We start from the raw sequence: 20,834 nt of genomic DNA, 5'->3' as shown, positions 1-20,834 counted from the left end.
GTGTAAAAGTGCGGGTGAGTTTGACGTCAGGAAGTCGTGTAAAAGGCTGAACGGCTAAACGTCTAAACGTTTGAGAGCGACGATTACATGGCAAAGGAGAGACCCCTTACGCTTGGCCAGGCCTGGTTGGGGGTTTTAACACCAACTGAAACCTGGGCATGACCTAAAAAGCTTTTGCTGCAAAGTGCTTAGACAACCACGGGGAATCCTTGTACGAGGACTAATTTCAATCTGCTTTGCTCACCACCCCGTTCGAATTGGGCGGAGACGTGCTTGTGGGGGAGATGCGAATCTATCTAACTGACTTCGCCATTTTCTCGGCACAGAAGGTTTCAGTCTAGCTATGGTATAGTTTATCCGGCACTTCTGAACCCTTGGTATGCAGATGATTGTTCCTGCCGACGTGAGATCACTTTGTGGTCCCCATGCGAGCATCTGTCTGTGCGCGAGGCTCATTTCGCTTCCCTATTTCTCTGCAGCTGCGAAATTACAGTCTTTACTATCCAGGCAAACAATCAAAGCGACGTACATACTTTGACAGTACGCTGTGCTCTTCCCGCTGATGGCTCAAAAATCAACATGCCGTTGGGCTGCACTTTCCCTGTCCAACATCGCTTCGGTCTTCTTTCCAGATGTACTGGGTCGTGAAGATGCACAATTCGAGCATAAGCTGGTCGCCATCAGTACGACAGGGTCAAACGAACGTGCGCAGAAATGGTTTACGGACAACAAAATCCCAGATTCTGATTCGATAGTCGTCTACAACTCCTGGGAAACCATGCTACAGCACGGTGACTTCGACATCGTTTACATCTCGACACCTCATCCACTGCATTATGAAGAGGTCGTCAAAGCCCTCGAATTCAAAAGAAACGTCCTAGTCGAGAAGCCAGCCACCATGAATGCTGCACAATACCGACGATGTATCGAACTGGCGAAGCACCATGGTGTTGTCCTTATGGAAGCCATGTGGACACGTTACCTTCCGGCCACGAGATATCTACAAGAAGAGCTCCTACCTAAGATTGGTCAAGTAAGAAGAGTTTACTCTGAATTCTCGTTTCCCATCGTCGGACCAGATCTACCAGATTCGTCTCGATTCTTGGACAAATCAGCTGGTGCGGGGGCCCTGCTCGACCAGGGAGTTTATGCGCTTACTTGGGCGGATCTTGCATTGAATGGAGTGAAGGTTGATAATGCTAGTGTAGTGCATGCGCATTCTCTGAGTGTGCCGGGGAGGCCTGGCGAGATTGACGACATCAACACCGTCGTGCTGACAACCAAGAACGCCACTGCCATTGTCACTACCAGCATGACTCTTACTGGATCGAATAAGCCGTCATTCTACGTGCGGTTTGGCGCACAGAAGGCAGCCCCTTCTGTGAGGATTGAAGCCACGGAGGCATCAGTTGCTATTCCATTCCCTCCCATCCGACCTGAAGAATTGCATGTGCAATGGTATGGCCATGCCCACCTCAACGACGATGGCACGGAGAGAAATGAGATAATCAAGAAGCCGGTGAGCGGCTGGGGCATCTGGTATCAGGCCGATGTCATCGCGTCTGCAGTGTTCAAGAAGCAGCCTGGCGTCATCGGAGCTGAGGAGAGCTTGAGGATACTGGAATGGATGGATGATGCCCGACGACTGGCCGGTATAGTCTACAATGAGGAGCTAGAGCAAGTCTAAGTAGTATGCACTCAATAAAGATGGCTCTCCAGCGTGATTTTCGAAGTTCGCGTCCGAAACATCTGCTACATCTCCTTGGTGGTCCATTGTTATTCTCCTTATCAAAGCGTTGAAGGCATACCTCGCAGTCTCCTATGAACGCCGACATAGCTCCCAGACTGCGTCCTCGCAGCATACTAAGTTATCACGATGGTGGCTTGTTTGTTGGTCTCTCCCTTGCCATCCTCCTCGCCAGATGTCATGATCGCCGCCTTGACATCGACGTCTCCATGTATGACTGCCATAAGCACTGGTGCGTCGGAATGCATTTCACCATCAATAAGCTCGTCAATCTCTTCCAAAGTCTTGTTGCTGGTCTCGACCCAGAACAGGATGATGAAGATCACTTCCAAAATATCCCAAGTGGCGTTGATCATGTACGTCTTCCATCCTATCTTGGCTAGTGCAAATGGAAACGCGAATGTCACAACGCAACTATTGTCGGCCAACTGTCAGTACGTACAGCGCGAACAGTGCAAACAGTGCATTGTTGAAGGTGCTTGGAAATGCATCAAAGATTGACTTACGCAACGCCATTGGAGAAGAATGTGTAGATGCTGACACCGTTTGCTCTCAGACTGAAGTTGAGCACTTCAGGTGGGTACATGACCAGAAGCGTAGTCCATCCAAATGAGTAGATGCCTGTTGGACAATTGAGTGACCGATCCAGTGTTTGGTGCGGGAATGGACTCACCTTGATAAAGAAAGATGCATGCGACCGTTCCAAGAACACCCGAGTAGTTCTCTCCGGAGCCGTATACTGCATTCTTTGGTCAGCCAGACTTGCGACACTTCAAAGGAAATCTCACGTTTTGTGAATGCCCCTACGAGGTAGAGAAAGATCAAAGATGCAGTCATTGAACCGGCACCTAGAATTTTTCGACCAATCTTGTCTGCGAGACAGGTACCGAGGATGGCCATAAACAGGCACCAGATGGACAAATAAATGTTGATCTGTAGCTGTGTGTTGGTATTGGTGATGCCAGCCTGGCTAAGCATTGTGCCGAGATAGTATCTATGACAATCTGATCAGCGTTATCGAGAAAGTTAGCAGACCGAAATACTCACGAGATGATGCCACTCCCGCTTATATTTCCAATGACGGCACAAGAGCATGCCAACATCATTCTCTTGCGGTTGTTGTGTGTTCTGAAGGCGTCCAACCAGTTCTGGCTCGCCTTGTTCGATTTCTCGAAAACAACAGTATCATAAACTTGCTTGTACTGGGTCATCACAACAGGATCGCTAGTGTCACCGTTGGCCGACATGATGGCGAAAACCTCGAGTGCTTCCGCCTCACGGCCGTGGTACATGAGCCAACGTGGGCTCTCGGGAATAAAAGGTAAGACTGCAATGCAAAGCAAGGCAGGCACGAGCTGGATCAAGGATGGAAGACGCCATGCCCATGAACTCAGAAGTTTAGCCGTGCCATAAGTGACACCCGATGCAAGCAATCCTCCGCCATACCAAAAGGCGTAGTAGAGGCCCAAACAAAAGGCTCGCCATTGGAGTGGCGCCGTCTCAGCGCAATATGTCGGACATGCCACTGAACTGAGCCCAACTCCAATGCCAACAATCAGTCGTGAAACCACGAACATGGCTGGTGTTTGAGCTGCAGTTTGAAGAGGGATGCCAACGCATGCTATGAGAGCAGCAACCAACATTCCAGGTTTTCGACCCCATCTATCAATGACAGGACCGGAGAACAGTGCAGCAACGCAGCCGCCAACCCACTACAGCACGTCAGTGTTAGTCTCCAAGCCTTGCCCTGTGTGGCGTACGTGGCCAGCCAAAGCCTATGGTTGTCTCTTACAATGATACCAGTACTGACAGATTGCCCTGCAGTATTGAGACTGATCGTGTCGTAGAAAGAGGGTAAGATGTTGAGCCCGTTCCTGTACGGAGTATAAGCGGATACGTAAAGAGGTTGAGTGATTCCGGTAAGCCTACATCATGTTCCCGTCGTAGCCCATTGTCTGCAGATACGTCAAAACCTCGGGCCCAGAAAGACACTTGCGAAGTACTTACCATGGAGTTAACAAGGCAAGAAATAATCACAAGGACGATCAAGACTTTGGAATTTCTTGGGACCAGGCGTCCCAGCTGGCGGGAAGCTGGAGTGAGAGGCACGTTTTCAGCCATTGCAAGTTCGGAAATTGATCGAAATCTGATTGTCGCAATTTGGGGTCGACCCAGCATGTCCTTATATACCCATCCAGACGTTCTTATCTGGAAGCACATCCCTGGAAGCTGGTAGACTTTTGCGGTTCAGAGCCGAACAGATAAGAGGTGCCTTCGAGGAAGGTAGAGATAAGTGAGCCATGGGAAAATAGGACGACACAAGCTTCAGTGACTTTGAAAGGTAGTTTTAGACCCGGTCTAGTCCGGTTAACGGCTTTAAATGGTGGATCTCTGGTCTAACCCAAGTTGTAGCAGAGATAGAGATTTAAACCTGTTTGGGCATTAGTGCATTATGTCTGAGCATGTGAGTCTTAAAGAGTGCCATATCCTGAGATGCCTCGTCGGAGAACGACACTCACTATCTGCTCAGCCTGTCGTTTCGCAGGAACGTCAAACCAGGAATGGAAGTCGAGTCCTCCGGCTGATAGCTTTCAGAGATCATATTGGATGCATGAAATAGAATTGCAATGCTGCAAACCTTACAATGTCTGAGACTCGTTGTTGAATTCTTGTGATGGACACAAGATACGTCCTGCTCCATTTTCTCCTCTTGGCCATGTCTTCCCCTTTCGGGCATCAAACCGAGATTGAATGAAGACTATTGCTGGCACGGCAGGGCATATAAGGCTGTCGAATCCGACGTCTACACGTCCGCCTCAACTTGCTTCAAGCGCCCAGCCGTTGTGTTCTGCATACTGCATATCGAAGATGTCAGCCAGCATTACCAACACAAGCCTCAACAGTCCTGTCGCTGTCACAATTGCGGCACAGGTATCAACAACGCCAGCATTGGCAAAGTTCGATGCCGAGGATCCTGCGACAACAGCACCCGCCGTGGTCGATACCATACGCCGTGACGGCGGTGTCATTGTTAAGAACCTGATCAACCATGACTTAGCCATGCAGATAAAGCAAGAACTCAAACCGTACTTCGACAATGACCGCATTGATCCAACAGGCTTCTTCCCGGAAACCACCAAGAGGGCGAGTGGATTGGTTTCCATCTCCCCTGGCTGTGTTGACTACTTGACTAAACCGCTGGTCATCGACGTGGTCAACACATTACTATCGTCGACCTACTCTTTCTGGCTCGGTAAGAAGTTGAGGACAGTAACCTCTAAGCCACAAATTTCTTCCACGACTGCGTTCAGGGTCAATCCAGGTGGCCGAGCTCAGGAGCTTCACCGTGATGATGCGTGAGTTAAAGAACCCATAACTAATCCAGTACCAGAAAGCACAGGGCAGCTAACCTTGACGTCTAGGGATCTACACCCACGTACCGCCGACTTTCCAGTGATGCTTGGGTGCATCGTGGCTATTTCCAAGATAACCAAGGAGAACGGAGCGACACAAGTCATTCCTGGATCTCACGTATGGGGTCCTGAAAGGGCACCGGAGGTTTACGAAGCGATCCCAGCTGAGCTCGAGATTGGTGACGCCCTCTTCTTCTTGGGTAACACCTACCATGGAGGGGGTGCCAACACAACAAAGTAAGAGGATCGATGTTTCTCCTTCCGGGATGATTGTAGCTGACATTTCGTGATCAGGGATGAAGTCCGAGAGAATGTCGGCCTCTTTTTCACCAAGGGATTCTACCGGCAAAGTGAGAATCAGTACTTGATGGTGCCACCAGAAAAGGCCAGGCCTTTGTCGAATCAGGTCAAGAGACTGCTCGGTTATGGAATCAGCCCACCTGGGAATGGCTTCTACCAGTATCAAGATCCAATGAGGGTGTTGTTTGGAGTTGAAGATGAAGAGACTGTGGATTTGTGAGCATAGATTGACATCTTGCCAGGAATTTACCCGGCGTGACAGTGCTGAAAAGAGGTTCGCAAGCTCGGACAGCGAGAGAAAAGCTCAACTTCGTTTCACAGGATTATGATAGGCGTTCCACGACTAGCATATGCACGCGCTAGCTTTGTCCAGCTGTCTTTCGAGCCTTGCCCCTGTGAAAACCAGAAGTCGGCGAGGAAGCTCACCAACCTCGGTCTTTCTAGTTCGCCACTCATTCTCATGATATCTTGCATCTTCTGACAGACAAGTCGTTGATATTCAACTCGCCCGTGGCATTCAATCCCCGCAATGAATACCGGCCAAGTGAGATCCTGAGCAATGATCTCGGGGCCTGTGACCTTGTGAAGATATTGGAAGAGGGCAACGCGGGACGAGTCCGTAAGCACTGATGAGCGGCCGTCGTCCGATAGTACATGAGAGCCATAGAGCACTCCCGCATGATGATGCAGGTCCACAACGTATTCGAAGGCCGCGCGTGCGCCAGGAGACCGAAACGTGATGGTATTTGCATAATTCTTGCTACGCCTGCGTGCTTCGTCGAACATAACAATCAGTGTCGACATGGTGAGCCCAGATCTGACCTCTTCGCACCTGCCCGCGTGTGAAGAGCGTTCGATGTCCGCAAGAGTAGAAATGATCCCAAGGTATTGAATGAAGGGCCCATCGATGTTGAAGAGAGAAGAAGTTCCACCCGTATCACTCAAAGATTGGAAAGTGGTGACGGATTCCCAAACTTTGCAGAAATACATCTCTTGCAATAAGAATTCCTTGACGCCTGACGTCGAAAGTGTGGTATTCGGAAAGCACGTGTTCCAGTGCTCAACCATCGACCAGGCGGCACGGAGATGCAAGCGCCAGGCCGAAGAGTCGTTCAATTTTATACCCAGTGAACTGAGTAGAAAGGCCGCTAGAATCGGACTGACACGATCATTGACTGCAAGATCAGGAGGATTGTGAAGTCCTTGAGCAGTCTCGACCTTCAAGTGGTCCACCAGATGAGTCAAGGTTTGGCCCCTGTATTTATCCAACAAATGGAGAGAGTCGAAGCTGCAGTCGAATGTCTGACCAGATCGGGACCATATATCTCCTGCCGCGACCGAGAATATGGATAGCATAAGCGCTGGGGATTGCATGGCCAGTGGGATAATTATTTTGCGGAAAGGATTCTGGGTAGAGTCGACCCAGACCATTTGAGCCGCAACGACGTTGGTGTAGTGGTGCAAAAGCTCACGAGCGGAAGGATGGTGACATATTCCTGGAGTGTAGTCAGGCTGTAGGATCAAACGGTGTTCAGCATTGTGCGGAGAGCGATCAGAAGCCATTTCGTCCACTTGGTGCACGCCTTCTGAAGCTGGAACTTCCGCGCAAATGTCCAAAGACGTTTCGCTCGATGGGGATCTCTCCCTAGGCAGCTGCACACGACGACTGGACATCGACTTCCTTCTAGGAGGTGTCACCTGCACCCATTTCAAGCTGGTGATGTAGCCTGGACATTGAAGGCTTCTGGTGCCGCATTTCGAGCAGACAGGAAGAGTCCTGTCACATTTGATCCTTCGCCGCCTGCAAACTCGGCAGTCTGCAAAAAGATCCGCTGGTCAGCCAACAAGCATATTGAGAACCACTACGGCACAAAGGAAGATGGTCCAGACCTCGGTTGGCGAGAATTGAAGCCGTAGCTGTACTCCCGCCGGATTGCGTTGAGATCATTGCTGTTGACGTTCATAGGTCATGCTGACTCTAGGTTGTATGCATTGCAGCGTTTTGAATGAAGCCGATCACCAATTCTTGTTGCTTACTGTTTGCCAAGGACTCTTTCGACCGACTTGAGATAGTACTCGGTTGAACGTGTGCTCAGTCTCGGGAGACCTTGGAGCAAGAGGTCCGGATGACAACCTGAGTTGGGTTGTTAAGAATGATATTCGGCAATCACGGGCGCCTCGTTTCCCCACTGATAAGGACTCGAGGCCGAGGCTGGATCCTGTTGAAGTCGCTAGCCTGAAATCATTTTCCATGCCAAGGAAAAGTCATGCGCTCAGGTACGTTCGCTGAGTGCTCGTTTCATGTGAAATATGCTTTGGCATTCGGTGGGATAGATTCCAGCATCTGGTCTAGTGTTTGTGCTGATTGTGCACGGTCAAAGTGTGAGACGAGACGCAATGTACCTAATTGAAGACGCGTCAAACGATGACGTCATACCGACCAAGTCCTCTTGTTGGCGAAGTTTCGTGTGTTGAAGAAATTGCTGCAAAAAACAACAATGTCATCCGCATGATTTGCCCATCGAACAGCGTGAAAGTGATTTCGTCCTCGACTGTTGATCTTTGGAGGTCAACCTACGAATACGTATTGCAGTTGACCCTCTCCTCGCCCTGCACCGACTTGCCAATAATAAATACAAGCCGTGAACGCAGATGCGTTTCAAGAGGGCATGGTCCGGATTTCGGGGATTAAATGTTCGTAATGCCGCAAGTTGCAAGTACTCCAAAGGTTGTTTTCACGACAATGGCACAGCCCAGGTTAACGCCTCGTTCAAAGCGTGTTTGAACATGAGTTGTCTTGTGACATACATCATCCCATTCCGATCATCGACGAGAACTTGAGGACTCCTCATGCCTTTTCCCAGCGCAGGTTGTCATACATGCAAAACTCGCCGAATCAAGGTAGGCATGGACATGTTTTTGACCTTTAAATCCACTAACCACTCGAATACAGTGTGACGAAACGCGCCCAACGTGTCGGCGATGTCTGCAGTCCAAAAGATTATGTCAGGGTATGAGCGACGGGGGATTCTTTGCTGCAGTCTACTCGGAAAATCGATACGCCAGCGGCAGGGAAAGGCGTCCGCGCGGACCGCGCTCATCGCTGAAGGAACATGCAATCACTGAGCTTGACAGGCCTGTTTCGGGTGACCTGGTCGACCTGACGACTCAAGCAATCCTCTACTATATGCATCATTATCTAAAGGCTCCAAAGGAGACACCCAAAGTTCTCAAAGCCCACTCGGTGGAATTTCTCACAGCATGGGTCGGCAAAACCGACGACCCAATTCTTCATCCAGCCGTATCTTGCATGGCCCTTGCAATTTTCTCCAGAACGCAGAAACACCGACCAGCTGCTGTACAAGCCTCCATGACATATCATCGGCTCTTGCAGCTTGCGCGAGTCTCCATCCCTTCCTTGGTGGCTGCCAACGTCGATATCTGGCTTCTTGCAGTATTCTTCATGGCTCGCTACGAAGATGCAATCTTCGATCCGAGCCGGCCAAGTGCGTTCCGCGTAGCGGCAGGAAGCTTTTTCCACCATGATGGAGCATCGACCATCCTGAAATTCTGGAAGGAACACCTGAGTGCGAATCACCAAGCTACGGACATCATGAGGTATTCGCGACGCGGGTTGCTCAAGTCCGCGCTGATGCGGAGGTTGGCAGTACCACAATGGCTTTTAGATGGCAGCGACTATTGCGAACGCGGATTGGAACTGGAGTATGACCGGATCGTCGTTCGACTTGTCAACCTTCGTCATCGAATCTTTGAAGCAAGTAGTCAACCAAGCATCGATGATCTTGCAAGAGAGGCACGCGATATTGACAAGGCAGTGCAGCAGTGGAGCTCACATTTCCCAAGCACGTGGTGTTATCAGCAATATAGTCTCCCACACCACGAAACCTTCCCCACCCAACACTTCTTCTCTCCGATAGTCTATCATTATTCCAGCCTGGCACATGCCGCGGTATGGAATCAGTATTACACAACGAGAATGTTGGCCTTGAGTACGCGAATACGAGTTGAGGAGAGCCTGGCAGAACGCGCGGAATATGTTGCCTGCCTGAAATCTATGGCCAGCCACTTTACGTCCACCCTCCCTTTCTGTCTTGGGAGATTCCAGCTAGCCGACGAATCCTACGGAGCACTTTCGATAAAAGTGACGACGAAAGAGCCCGTGCGGCCTTATTTGGCTTCTTTGACGGTTTGGCCTATGTCCTTGGCTTCGAGTCTCGAGAATGTGGAACTCGAACAAACACCATGGCTTCAAGCCACGCTTGCCGAACTCGGAAGGACCCTTGGCTACGGGGTGGTCGAACATGTGAAGAGTGAGCAATGGCTCAGATTTTGACCTCGAGGACCTGTCGCTGCACGGTCGGGATGATCCTGGCAATACTAGCCGCTGACCTTAGTGTCTAGCTCCTTTGGACTTGAAGTGAACAGATGATAGAATCTGGTGATAACAAGTCCCGAAGAGATCGTGAGTGTATGTGCAAGCCATCCAACATAGACTGTGGGACATATCCTTCATTCATGCCGAGCTGCAATCGAAGTAGATTGCACGGGACAAAACCAGGGCCAAGCATATCAAGCTGGTCTGGCTTGGCAAGGTTCGCCAACTCCACGTATAGAAACATGCCGAGCGACAAAGTTTGATGTCAAATGGTTCCGTTCATGCATGCATGGGTATAACTTGTTTGAACATGGTGACGGTGATCGCGGCTTCGAAGAATGAAGTTGTACGGAGACAGTAGGGCGGAAATCCGTGCGGGCGGGCCCAGAGACCGAAACAAATTGGACCCCGAGCGATTGGGGAAATATTTTTGGTTGTCTCCTCACTCAAAAACAAAACCGCCTCGTCAGTCTTTTTTTTCCACAACTCATCCTCACAACTTGAACGGTTGAGATGGCCTTGTCAGGATCTCTCGACACCGAAGCTGCCGATTCTCGCTCGGGTATAGTAGATGATTATCACTCCGACGATGACACCTTTCCACATCCCCCACCAAAGCGCAGGCGCGTCTCGCACGACAGCGATGGAAGCAATACGCCTTCCTTACACACAAGTTCGCTATCGCGGGTGAAGAGATCTGCACCCTCGGTGAAGCACGATGTACTCTCCGTCGCGCTGCCTGTGCCTGATACCACCGCCGCGACCTTCCAATCGCTCAATGTCGCACCCTGGCTTGTTCATTCGCTGGCTGCGATGGCCATTCAAAACCCAACCGAGATTCAGAGAGCCTGCATACCTGAGATACTGAAAGGAAGAGATTGCATAGGAGGGTCAAGGACCGGTACTGGAAAGACCGTTGCATTTGCTGTCCCGATCTTGCAACAATGGGCGCAGGATCCTTTCGGGATTTATGCAGTCATTCTCACCCCAACACGAGAACTTGCGCTCCAGATATACGAACAGTTCCAGGCTTTAGGAACTCCGCAGAACCTCAAGACCGTTCTGATCACGGGCGGCAGCGATATGAGGCCTCAAGCAGTAGCACTTGCGAAGCGCCCACACATTGTTGTGGCCACTCCGGGGCGACTCGCTCATCATATCCTAACGTCTGGGGAAGAAACAGTCATCGGTCTGAAACGCGCCAAAGCCGTGGTCCTCGACGAAGCTGATCGACTCCTTGCACCCGGGCCTGGCTCAATGCTGCCAGACCTCAACACATGCCTCTCTGCTCTGCCACCGTCTTCATCTCGTTTGACCCTCCTATTCACAGCAACTGTTACACCAGAAGTGCGCGCGTTGAAAGACTTGCCGCGGCCACAGAGCCGACCGCCTGTTTTTGTTTCGGATGTTACAGACCTCTCGGACCCATCGATCTCATCCAGTCTTCTCCCCTCGACGCTTACGCAAACCTATTTGCAGGTCCCTATGACACACAAGGATGCCTTCCTTCACGTGCTTCTCTCAGTACCATCATTCACGAAGTCTCCGGAACCGAGCATCATCATATTCGTCAACCGCACAGCGACCGCAGACATCTTACACCGCACACTGCTTGCACTGTCACATCCTGTCACCGCGTTACACTCGGAACTCGCACAAAGTCAAAGGAACCGCAATCTTGCCGACTTTCGCGCTCAAAAAGCTCGCATTCTTATTGCGACAGACGTTGCATCAAGAGGTCTCGATATTGCTGATGTCAATTTTGTCATCAACTACGATGTCCCACGCAACCCGACTGATTACGTCCACCGTGTTGGTCGTACAGCGCGAGCCGGCAGATGGGGCACAAGCGTTACTTTTGTTGGTCAGCGAGATGTATCTTTGATCCTGGCCATTGAAGAGTACGTTGGAAGTAAGATGGTCGAGTGGACAGAGGAAGGCGTCAATGTCGAAACCAGGGTTGTGAAAGGCAGAACCCTGAAGGACGTGGCAGAAGCGAAAATGGAGGCTCTGCGAGACCTTGAAGGTGGGAAGGACGTCAATGGCTGGAGGAGGAAGATCAAGAAGGATAAGAAGCGAATGCTGCCAGCATGAAACCCCACAAAGATACCCGGACATGAAATAATGATTAATGATTGATGAGCCTTCGAGAATCCATCTGCTTTCTACGTTCGCCTACAAATCATATCAAGATCTTGCAGCTTCAGCTTAGCAATCACATCCTCGCTTCAATGGCCGTCTATCCCCTGGATCCTTGAAAAACAACTTGTCCCATGGACCGTTAATGACTCACCGTAGAGAGATTTAGGGCGCATCATAGGTATTCCATTTTGACACTTGATTCGATAAATAACAACTCGCTGCCCGTAAACCTCTTATCGCCTTGTCATGATGCCCGTCAGTCCATTGGACCCAACGACGGGCACCCAGACCCATCTACAGTACAACCATCGATCTGCTAGGTTCTAGCAGCATGTCCGAATCAGCAGTCGCCGAAGCTGCATACTTTCATACACTGAATGCGCGGCCATACTTTTTCCCTGCTGAAACTCGGGACAAGCGACTGCCAGATGTGGTTTCCCGCTTGACTGACCTCCCTGCTGAGATACGGTGGAAGATTTTCAATCATGCTTTCCAAGGCAACCGGGTCGCCGTGACGGCGAAGTCGGGGTGTTACTGCTCCTCGGATACCACTGGACCATACCGTGCCGATCATCAATGGATTCTGAAGTCGGCGCCGCCTGGCCAGGTACGGCGTGAAGCGCAACGTGCCTTTGTTCGGATTGCGCTGTGGGAGCTCCATTGCCAACAAGCTATGAATTCTTTTTTAGATAGAATGATTGCTCTAGGTTGCCTGGACGAAGTCCGTCACTTGCGGCTGAATGTCTTCGAGATTGACTTGAAGTGGGAGCTGAACCTGGAGAGCTTTCCGAAATTGAGAACGGCCACTTTCTCACCGTGGCAGAAGGGCTGGACAGTTGATGTTCCAGAGCTTGCCAATTCGGAGATGTTGTCTGATGCGCATGTTATGCTCAAAGTTTCGCATGTCCTCGAATCCAAGGAGGGTTATGACCCTGTCATGAAGGCGTTCAGGTTGCCACGGACCTACGAGATGTACTTTGTCTTCCCAATCAGGCATTTCTCGCCAGAGAAAACGCACTCTGGGGATCCATGTTGGCAACTGAGTATCTGGAGAGCTCACTTGGACAGAGGGACGATCGAGAGAGACTGGCGTGAAGTGCATCTTGTACAGGAAGCAACGCTGGATTGATTGTGCCCATTACGGTTGCCAGGAACGTAACATTTTGCGAGATTCGCGGACGCCATATTGTGGCACTTTGCAGCTCCATTCTTGTTCGTTGATATACTAAACCCCTCAGGTATTCTTTCACGGCCCCTGGCAAAACCTCGTAAACCTTTCCTGTCCTCAAGCTCCTCTTTTCCTCGCTCTCTCGAGCAGCCATGATTGATCAATTCTTGTACGTCACGAGCTTTCGCATCGCCGTGCACTCGGTACAGTACAAGAACTGTACGTGTAACTTGCCATACGAACAAGGGTCGTTTTCTGGCAAAGTACGAGTATTCAGCGGTATCTCTAAGCGTAAAGCGGCAAAGCCGAGCGCCCCGAAAATGCGGGGGGACAGACGAGCATTTACCTCGCAGCCATGCGGTCGGTTCCTGGCACTAAACGAAACCCTGCATGCATCAGATCCACTGGCGTAATAACATTTTCTCTTTTACCCGCGCTGCAGATGAAAACATCAGCAATCGCCACTCTTGACGATGGAAAGGACGAAGGGACGCGCTCGCAAACGCGGCGCCGCCAAGAGAAGGATTGATGATGCTGACCTTGTCGATGGTGAACGTCCGGCGAAGCGGGCTGCATCAGAAAGCGTCGCAACCCAACGCCAGACGAGCGTCGATGACACAATTGCCTTGATGGATCCGGCATTATTGGCCGACCATTTCGCCAAATGTATCAGAAAAGCCCTCCCAAACAGCAGTGCCATTGAACTCGAAGAGAGCTATCTACCCACAAAGTCCTTCCACAACACGACCACCTTCGAGCAGCCTCGTACAGGCCCGAATCTCCCTGCCTTCCTCGAACATTTCTCCAAGATTGACAAAGCAAAACTTTCTGCCTCCGAAGAGAAAGGAAGTCCTCACACCATAATCGTTACGTCGTCGGGCATTCGCACCGCAGACCTGACCCGAGATCTGCGGGGTCTCAACACAGAAAAGTCCAAGGTTGCGAAACTCATTGCGAAGCACATGAAGTTGAAAGACAACATCGAATACATGCAAAAGACCAATGTCGGGATTGCTGTTGGAACTCCCATGCGAATAAAGGATTTGATTGATGCAGATGCCATAAGGACAGACCGCATACAAATGGTTGTCGTGGACGGATCATATCGAGACGAGAAAAAGCGAACAATCTTCGAGATGGACGATTTGTTTCGACCACTCATGGTACTCCTCAACCTGGATCGCCTGCGGCAAAGATATGGCGCTGAAGGTCAGGCTGACATCCTGGTCTTTTGAGAAGTCCTGTGTGAAGATGACTCGGTATGCATACGCAGTTGCAGCAGAGGTGGGCAGGGGATGATCGGCCAGTCTCAACGTCAAGGTCGATGCATTGCAAGAAGAAATGCATTCAATCTGGGGGCCGGGTGCCGCCACTTGCACGGATCTCTCTCGTCGTCGCAGGGCTGCGACAAGAGCCTTCAAAATTGTAAGTATTGATCCGTCATGGCTCGAACCAGGAGCCAGCTTATGATATTCACTGTTGGGCTGTCAAGAAACGTCTGCTTGTGTCTGACTTCCCCCGCATGCGTGGTAAAGTACCAGGTACTTCACATGGTTGGGGATAATTGTTCACTTACAGGATCCACAGAGACTGCGATCGACACCTCCCACCACAGTTTCTTTTCCACCAGCTTTTTCGTGCTCATCTTCAAAGCCCGCTTGCTGTTCCATATCGATCCTCCTGCATTTCTTCCAATATATGCGTCGAGCAATTTTTTTGCTTGTATACTGCCGAGGCTCAAGATCAATTTGCTTCGTAGCCACCTAGGGTCCATTTACCTCACTCAGGTACGGGTCTAAGCTGGGACCAGGTCACGACAACATGAGTTACCAGTCATTTCTACGGGCAACTTCAAACTCCAACACAAATTCCCCATCTCCCAGCTCGATTCAACGCAAGCCTACCACGGCATCGAATTCTGTTGCACCACCTCCTACATCACCATCTGCACACTCAGCCACGACTCATCATGCGACACCCAGCACGGGCTCAAATGCACCCCATACACCTGTGTCGTCCATCCATTCTCCTTATCCCACCTCTAAGCCTTCGACTCGACCCGAAACCACTCCTGCGCCGACCCTAACGCCGTTGACGAGAGCTCAAATTGACGCCGCCATGAAGACATGTCTGGATTTGCAAATTACCGCCACAACATACCACGAAAAAAGGCCCTTTGCCGCGCTTTTACTGGGTCCAGACAATGTGACTGTGTTGTTGACGCACTTCTCAATCTCACATGTTCAGCACGCCGAGACCGAACTTGCTCGATTAGCTTCGATACACTTCTCGCAGAAATATCTGGCTACATGCACACTAGTATCAACGTGGGAACCTTGCGCAATGTGTACAGGAACTTTATATTGGAGTAATATTGGCCGCCTTGTTTATGCTGCCAGCGAAGACAAGCTGAATGACCTCACTGGTGGACACAATGATGAAAACATGACAATGTCACTGCCATGTCGGGATGTGCTTAGCGCAGGTCAGAAGGCCGTGGAAGTTATCGGACCTGTCAACGGCTGGGAGCAAAAGATCATTGAGGAGAGTGGAAAATGGTGGAGAGAACACACGTCCGAGGGGCCCGAGAAACAATTGAGAGACGGGAGCATCAATGGAAGCGAAAGACCTGGAAGCCTTTCGAGTGTGCGTCAAGGCACACCGACCACCTGGACTGGCGAAGAGACGGTCCTTAGCAGCATCAATGACGAAGGAGAGTACAAAGCCGATCTGGATATCGACTGGATGAGGTAGACCGATCACGGGCCCTATGGGCTGCAGTAAAGAAGCTTGTTCGAAGCTTCGTGTCGCCGAACCTAGATACCTGGTGGCGAAACGTGCAGATTGGTTTGCTCGACATGCGAGCAGACACTGGTGCCTTGGATGTAGCATCCAATGTCTCGGTTGCTGCAGTTCCATCTTCTCGGGCTTTCGCAGCAAATGTCTTTGTTCTGTCTCATGGCTCCGAACAAGTACCCCTTTTCCGGAGGGTCACTCCAATGCTGCGTCTTCTGTCTGAAGCACAAGCCTCTAGAAAACGTTGAACGCCTTCTGAAGCTTTTGTCGTGCTCCTTTGGTGTCCTCGAGACCATCGAGTACAATATGAAGACAAGAGGGGTCCTGCACTTCACGACCCTCACCCTGTACAGCACCTTTCTTGAATTCTGCAGCGCAGAAGTCCAGATCCGCCAACAGCCCGACAACACATGTCCAATTGGCGGCAATCTCTGCGTCTATTTTGCCGGAGCAAGCTGTGTGAACGTCACAGCCGGGGACACTTGCTGTATTGACGGCAGTGGTAAGCTGGTGTGACCCGAGGACTTTCTTCCACTGGCTGATGGCTTTCTCAGGCGTCTGTTCTGGTGGTTTCGAGTGTGGCACCGGTGTTGCTGCAAGTCGTTGCTGTGAAGTGGTACGTCGCTCTCATGCTCATCGTGCAAAATGCGGTAGCTAACACCTTTCAGGGCTCGACAGTCGAGCAATGTGCTCAAGCTGTTCTCGTGGGCACTGCGACTACAATTCCAGCGATGTCGACTTCCAGCTCAGGTGCTAAGAGAAATAATGCAAACAGCAATGCTGTGCTACCGCTACATAAAGCGCTCACCTTCTGTTTGCTTCTGTTTGCCATCCGCACAATTGCCGGTCTCTGAAGCTGCACTCTTTGTTTTCATCAACACGTCAGGGAGAGGTCATTATATTGGTGCCGGGCGAGAAGATGAATGACCAGTGTCGAGAAATTACAATTTCTGAAGATGAATAAGGCTCTCAGCGAGCAGTTGGGTATAATTGGATGCATTTCATGTAGAAGTTTTGAGCCATTGCTCTTCATGCCTTGGTCAGAATGCCGATGTAGCATTGCAGACGTCAAATGTCGACTGAAACTTGGTCTGTAATTCCATATATTCACCTGATTATGCGGTCCCTGTTGTGGTCGCATCACATTGTTGCAGCCAACGTGAACAACCTTTTCCTTCATCTACGGCCGCCTCTCGGCGATTGCAATCCGCAGCGCGGGGTTCAGCACTGACAGTGACACCCATCAAACTTATTAGTTCCAGGACCGACAAATAATTTCCTCGTGGGGAAACCGAGGTCCGGCACCTTCCTAATCATCCGCGACAACTTGATTCGGACGCCGCAAATCCGACTCGCATCATTCTTCATCTTGATCAGTACCCTTTTTGGGCCTCGATGCACTGTGCCCTACGATCTGCAAATTTGTGACTGTCGCGGCATACACGTCCATGGATCTCAGTAGCCGACAGGATTGAGGAACGTGTGCACTTCACGAAGTCACACGACGACCCTTAGACACAGTCTTATGGACATTTGACAGGTTTTACTTGCAGCGATGTCGACAGTTGAAACTCTACAGGCGAACGGCGAAGGTCATGACACATCTGCAGTTGCAGAAGTGGACGGTCTTGGTCGCCCCCCGCGCGAACCGCCTAAACCTGCGTCGGTTAAGATCAATGTGGAAGGCGCTTTCATTGTAGACGAAGAGACGTGCGATAGAAATGGAGAAGGCAGCGAGTTCGTACACTGGGAACACAAGGACATCCGCTTGCCTCATCACACTGATGTGGTCAGCCATGTCGCGCTCGATGTACGTTGCCTGCGCACTATCTGTATGCATACGATTTACTGACAGAGACTCATAGATTGGGGGCTCCTTAGCAAAGCTCGTATACTTCTCCCGCGAACCCGGCTCAACCCATGGCGGTGGCCGCTTGAATTTTGTCAACTTCGAAACGGATCGCATTGACCTTTGCATTGATTTTATTCAAGAGCTGAAACAAACGCAATCCAAGCTGAATGGGTCAACGCCGCAGCAGTTGTGCGTGATGGCAACAGGAGGCGGTGCTTTCAAGTTCTACAACAGGATGAAAGAGGTCTTGCATGTGGATGTGATTCAAGAGGATGAAATGGAATGTCTCATTATCGGTGGGTGTTCGCGTGTGCCTGAGGGTGCTTTTGGCTAATTACATGAACAGGTCTGGACTTTTTCATCACCGAGATACCCGGTGAGATCTTCACGTACAGCGAGGACGAACCAATACAGTTTGTCGAAGCTCGTGCCGATGTATATCCGTACCTCCTCGTCAACATTGGATCAGGAGTCTCCATGGTGAAGGTATCAGGCCCTGGAGAGTTCCAGCGCGTGGGTGGAACTTCATTGGGTGGTGGAACCTTCTGGGGAATCCTCTCCCTCCTGACTGGCGCTCGAACCTTCGATGAGATGCTCACTCTCGCCGGAAAAGGGGACAACAGCGGCGTCGACATGCTTGTTGGCGACATTTATGGGACCGGTTATAGCAAGATTGGACTCAAGAGCACAACCATCGCGAGTACTTTTGGTAAAGTTTTTCGAATGAAGAGACTCGCAGAGCGGCACGCCGAGGATGGAGAGGGATTGTACAATGGCGACCCACACGGTGATGGTGACGACCGTCTCCATGGTTTCAAAACGGAAGATATGGCGCGAAGTTTGCTGTATGCAATCTCCAACAACATTGGACAAATCGCCTACTTGCAATCCGAGAAGCACAATCTCAGAAATATATACTTTGGAGGGTCCTTCATCCAAGGCCACACGCAGACGATGAACACGCTCTCTTATGCCATCAAATTTTGGTCCAAAGGCGAGAAACAAGCCTATTTCCTTCGTCACGAAGGCTACCTTGGTGCAGTCGGAGCATTTCTGAAGCGACAACCCAAAAATTGGGGTCGGCGGAACAGTTTCGATGACCTTAAGCTGGGAAGAGCTCTCTCCAAGGATTGAACTATGCAATGACGATCGATGCGCTATCAATGTGCACGGCTAGTCGACGTCGGGTTCACCCGACACGAGCGATGCCTCAGAGCCACAGCTGGATAGACGGCGTGCAGACCGGGACACATCTCATCGAGCGACAACATTGGTCCATGGCCGCTTTCGATCGCAGTTCCAGGGCGATTCAGTCTGGAGCAAGACGCTTTGCAAGCAAGCTTGCATCACCACGGCGTTTCCAAAGGCAAGGGGTCTGGCCACGGACGAGACACAAGAAAATTCCATGACGCTTCCAAGGGGCGGCGCCTGCCTCCCAGGGTGGATGATGCGTGCTTCGAATCAGGCACACGAGGCTCTCCACTGCCCACAGTCCCTCCGATTCTGCAGAATGCAACGAATCCTCAGGTGTTCTAGCAGGAGATCGTCTTGACTGCTTCGTGCCAGTAGTTGTGGTCTCCCTGCTGTCGCTTGAATGGAGAGAAAGACAGTCAAGATCAGTGGGAAGATTTTGGTCCTGAAGATGACGACATTGCGGCCATGTGTCGCGTGGACTTTGATATTACCTGTGTCCGGAAGGCTGAGCCGCCGTACGCATTGTCAGAATTGGCCACCTGCAGTACCGAGAATGATCCTATCTCATGGCCTCGGTTGACTCCCGCTCGTGTATCGAGTATAACGAAGTATCTGCTCCGTGCGACTGGGTTGGGATTTCGCAAGATCGTACACCCTACCCAGGCTGTCGATATACATAAATTGCACAAGTCGTGCGATCCCATGTTGAGGCTCGTTCCGAGGCATTGAAAACCGAATGGAAGGGCCCGGAAGTGGATGCTCCTCTAAATAGCGCCGGTGGTTGGCCCCCGACTGTCGGACTGGCCCTGTTATAACCAGCCTGCTGACGTCAAATTCACCCTCGGGTCGCATTTTCTGCGCCTAAGCAACGCAAACCAGCCAACCTGGGCATAATAATGAGACTCAAAACAACGGCATCTCTCCTACTAGTTTGAGTTCCTCCATTTCACAGCACTCACACTCGTTTTGCTCTTCCAACTTTCGCCGCACACGCGAACAACCTCGAACTCATCCCAATCTGCGTCTATCGCGGCGACAGCTGCTCCGTGCGTACTTATTGTGGACAGCCGATCTGCCCTGGAAACGCCTGCGGATGGGTTCGGTCCCACGACACAACCAACCCAGTGACCAACAGCCTGTTTCGCAAGACATCTCCTACAAAGAACAGCGCATTGACTCTCCAGTCTTCCTGACCATCCGCGTTTCTCACTATGGTATGCGCAGCGCCTTTGCTCGAGTATTCAGACGCTCATGCTTTTGCCAGGCCCCTCCTCCGACTCTAGTTTCCCCCCTCCTCCCCGCAACGCCCGTGCTTGCCGCTCGACAGGCTACAACGACCATTGTGACCAGTTCCTCGACCACAACATGCTCGGGCCAGTATTCTGGCGGCACGCTTGCCGGAGCCATTCTGGGAACCTTCTTTGGAACAATACTACTCATCTATCTATTCAGCACGTTGCAAAATAACAATCGGCGCGTGGGTCGAGAAGAAGTCATCGTTGAGCGAAAAGTGCGGAGCAACGGCAGCAGAAGAAGACGTCGGAGTCGAAGCAGTGTATCCAGCGTACGGCGCCCAAGTAGGGTCTACTCAGGCTGATATCGCCTGAATCTATTTTCTTATGCGGCATTACGAACACGAGAGAATGATGGGATGGTAGGACTCGATCTTGGTGGTAGCGCAGGCACCTTGTCCGATTGGATATTGACGACACTTTTGATGATATGAAGATGCATCAGTGACGGGTCTGCGAGGCAAAGATATGCATTGTTCCCCTTTAAGGGTACAACGGGATTGCCTCAGCGATTGAGCAGATAGAGATGCTCGG

General features: G+C 51.0%; 11 protein-coding genes across 11 annotated transcripts; 9 read left to right on the top strand and 2 right to left on the bottom strand.

Moving 5' to 3' along the window:
- The first annotated feature begins 187 nt into the window (after window positions 1-187).
- On the top strand, window positions 188-1,737 carry EDD37DRAFT_632934 (uncharacterized protein). Its single transcript, XM_062816755.1, has one exon. The coding sequence runs from the start codon at window positions 563-565 to the stop codon at window positions 1,685-1,687; it is 1,125 nt and encodes a 374-aa protein (XP_062669784.1). The 5' UTR covers window positions 188-562; the 3' UTR covers window positions 1,688-1,737.
- Window positions 1,738-1,863: 126 nt separating this feature from the next.
- Window positions 1,864-3,868, bottom strand: EDD37DRAFT_610100 (MFS sugar transporter-like protein; the record flags this gene model as incomplete). The annotated part of the gene is made up of 9 exons (XM_062815179.1): window positions 1,864-2,161; window positions 2,190-2,225; window positions 2,254-2,368; window positions 2,421-2,486; window positions 2,536-2,741; window positions 2,795-3,459; window positions 3,540-3,621; window positions 3,677-3,702; window positions 3,755-3,868. The coding sequence occupies 9 exons, from the start codon at window positions 3,866-3,868 to the stop codon at window positions 1,864-1,866; spliced, it is 1,608 nt and encodes a 535-aa protein (XP_062669783.1).
- Window positions 3,869-4,615: 747 nt separating this feature from the next.
- Window positions 4,616-5,680, top strand: EDD37DRAFT_650975 (uncharacterized protein; the record flags this gene model as incomplete). Its single annotated transcript, XM_062818306.1, has 3 exons — window positions 4,616-5,103; window positions 5,170-5,397; window positions 5,455-5,680. The coding sequence occupies 3 exons, from the start codon at window positions 4,616-4,618 to the stop codon at window positions 5,678-5,680; spliced, it is 942 nt and encodes a 313-aa protein (XP_062669782.1).
- EDD37DRAFT_443355 (fungal-specific transcription factor domain-containing protein) lies at window positions 5,399-7,646 on the bottom strand. The gene is made up of 3 exons (XM_062812791.1): window positions 7,351-7,646; window positions 5,601-7,277; window positions 5,399-5,499 (listed from the first exon to the last, which is right to left on the bottom strand). The coding sequence occupies exons 1-2, from the start codon at window positions 7,406-7,408 to the stop codon at window positions 5,776-5,778; spliced, it is 1,560 nt and encodes a 519-aa protein (XP_062669781.1). The 5' UTR covers window positions 7,409-7,646; the 3' UTR covers window positions 5,399-5,499; window positions 5,601-5,775.
- Window positions 7,647-7,982: 336 nt separating this feature from the next.
- Window positions 7,983-9,846, top strand: EDD37DRAFT_443500 (uncharacterized protein). The gene is made up of 3 exons (XM_062812792.1): window positions 7,983-8,177; window positions 8,237-8,361; window positions 8,414-9,846. The coding sequence occupies exons 2-3, from the start codon at window positions 8,311-8,313 to the stop codon at window positions 9,812-9,814; spliced, it is 1,452 nt and encodes a 483-aa protein (XP_062669780.1). The 5' UTR covers window positions 7,983-8,177; window positions 8,237-8,310; the 3' UTR covers window positions 9,815-9,846.
- Window positions 9,847-10,283: 437 nt separating this feature from the next.
- On the top strand, window positions 10,284-12,079 carry EDD37DRAFT_632888 (P-loop containing nucleoside triphosphate hydrolase protein). Its single transcript, XM_062816754.1, has one exon. The coding sequence runs from the start codon at window positions 10,370-10,372 to the stop codon at window positions 11,948-11,950; it is 1,581 nt and encodes a 526-aa protein (XP_062669779.1). The 5' UTR covers window positions 10,284-10,369; the 3' UTR covers window positions 11,951-12,079.
- An 11-nt stretch (window positions 12,080-12,090) lies between these two features.
- On the top strand, window positions 12,091-13,436 carry EDD37DRAFT_632887 (uncharacterized protein). Its single transcript, XM_062816753.1, has one exon. The coding sequence runs from the start codon at window positions 12,330-12,332 to the stop codon at window positions 13,125-13,127; it is 798 nt and encodes a 265-aa protein (XP_062669778.1). The 5' UTR covers window positions 12,091-12,329; the 3' UTR covers window positions 13,128-13,436.
- A 20-nt stretch (window positions 13,437-13,456) lies between these two features.
- On the top strand, window positions 13,457-14,757 carry EDD37DRAFT_443305 (U3-containing 90S pre-ribosomal complex subunit-domain containing protein). Its single transcript, XM_062812790.1, has 3 exons — window positions 13,457-14,591; window positions 14,659-14,695; window positions 14,754-14,757. The coding sequence occupies exon 1, from the start codon at window positions 13,640-13,642 to the stop codon at window positions 14,399-14,401; it is 762 nt and encodes a 253-aa protein (XP_062669777.1). The 5' UTR covers window positions 13,457-13,639; the 3' UTR covers window positions 14,402-14,591; window positions 14,659-14,695; window positions 14,754-14,757.
- Window positions 14,666-15,951, top strand: EDD37DRAFT_443285 (cytidine deaminase-like protein). The gene is made up of 2 exons (XM_062812788.1): window positions 14,666-14,695; window positions 14,754-15,951. Exon 2 carries the CDS (start codon window positions 14,988-14,990, stop codon window positions 15,918-15,920), a length of 933 nt encoding a protein of 310 aa, XP_062669776.1. The 5' UTR covers window positions 14,666-14,695; window positions 14,754-14,987; the 3' UTR covers window positions 15,921-15,951.
- EDD37DRAFT_443291 (uncharacterized protein) lies at window positions 15,804-16,826 on the top strand. The gene is made up of 3 exons (XM_062812789.1): window positions 15,804-16,464; window positions 16,517-16,578; window positions 16,631-16,826. Exons 1-3 carry the CDS (start codon window positions 16,062-16,064, stop codon window positions 16,814-16,816), a joined length of 651 nt encoding a protein of 216 aa, XP_062669775.1. The 5' UTR covers window positions 15,804-16,061; the 3' UTR covers window positions 16,817-16,826.
- Window positions 16,827-17,424: 598 nt separating this feature from the next.
- Window positions 17,425-19,260, top strand: EDD37DRAFT_443238 (type II pantothenate kinase). The gene is made up of 3 exons (XM_062812787.1): window positions 17,425-17,772; window positions 17,828-18,110; window positions 18,161-19,260. Exons 1-3 carry the CDS (start codon window positions 17,518-17,520, stop codon window positions 18,946-18,948), a joined length of 1,326 nt encoding a protein of 441 aa, XP_062669774.1. The 5' UTR covers window positions 17,425-17,517; the 3' UTR covers window positions 18,949-19,260.
- The last annotated feature ends 1,574 nt before the right edge of the window (window positions 19,261-20,834 follow it).

This window comes from Exophiala viscosa (assembly GCF_022695815.1).
Source record: "Exophiala viscosa unplaced genomic scaffold EDD37scaffold_6, whole genome shotgun sequence".
Taxonomy (NCBI): domain Eukaryota; kingdom Fungi; phylum Ascomycota; class Eurotiomycetes; order Chaetothyriales; family Herpotrichiellaceae; genus Exophiala; species Exophiala viscosa.
Note: the sequence above shows the minus strand (reverse complement) of the source record. Positions and strands in the feature narration are given on the sequence as shown.

Bases quoted from the DNA above. Each gene is read 5' to 3' on its own strand.
- EDD37DRAFT_632934 (XM_062816755.1), top strand. From the start codon at position 563: ATGGCTCAAAAATCAACATGCCGTTGGGCTGCACTTTCCCTGTCCAAC.
- EDD37DRAFT_443355 (XM_062812791.1), bottom strand. From the start codon at position 7,408: ATGATCTCAACGCAATCCGGCGGGAGTACAGCTACGGCTTCAATTCTC. The intron at 7,278-7,350 runs GTCTGGACCATC...ATCTTTTTGCAG, and splicing joins TTCAATTCTCGCCAACCGAG to ACTGCCGAGTTTGCAGGCGG.
- EDD37DRAFT_443500 (XM_062812792.1), top strand. From the start codon at position 8,311: ATGCCTTTTCCCAGCGCAGGTTGTCATACATGCAAAACTCGCCGAATC. The intron at 8,362-8,413 runs GTAGGCATGGAC...ACTCGAATACAG, and splicing joins GCAAAACTCGCCGAATCAAG to TGTGACGAAACGCGCCCAAC.
- EDD37DRAFT_632888 (XM_062816754.1), top strand. From the start codon at position 10,370: ATGGCCTTGTCAGGATCTCTCGACACCGAAGCTGCCGATTCTCGCTCG.
- EDD37DRAFT_632887 (XM_062816753.1), top strand. From the start codon at position 12,330: ATGTCCGAATCAGCAGTCGCCGAAGCTGCATACTTTCATACACTGAAT.
- EDD37DRAFT_443305 (XM_062812790.1), top strand. From the start codon at position 13,640: ATGGAAAGGACGAAGGGACGCGCTCGCAAACGCGGCGCCGCCAAGAGA.
- EDD37DRAFT_443285 (XM_062812788.1), top strand. From the start codon at position 14,988: ATGAGTTACCAGTCATTTCTACGGGCAACTTCAAACTCCAACACAAAT.
- EDD37DRAFT_443291 (XM_062812789.1), top strand. From the start codon at position 16,062: ATGTCTCGGTTGCTGCAGTTCCATCTTCTCGGGCTTTCGCAGCAAATG. The intron at 16,465-16,516 runs GTAAGCTGGTGT...TGGCTTTCTCAG, and splicing joins TTGCTGTATTGACGGCAGTG to GCGTCTGTTCTGGTGGTTTC. The intron at 16,579-16,630 runs GTACGTCGCTCT...AACACCTTTCAG, and splicing joins CAAGTCGTTGCTGTGAAGTG to GGCTCGACAGTCGAGCAATG.
- EDD37DRAFT_443238 (XM_062812787.1), top strand. From the start codon at position 17,518: ATGTCGACAGTTGAAACTCTACAGGCGAACGGCGAAGGTCATGACACA. The intron at 17,773-17,827 runs GTACGTTGCCTG...AGAGACTCATAG, and splicing joins TCAGCCATGTCGCGCTCGAT to ATTGGGGGCTCCTTAGCAAA. The intron at 18,111-18,160 runs GTGGGTGTTCGC...TTACATGAACAG, and splicing joins AATGGAATGTCTCATTATCG to GTCTGGACTTTTTCATCACC.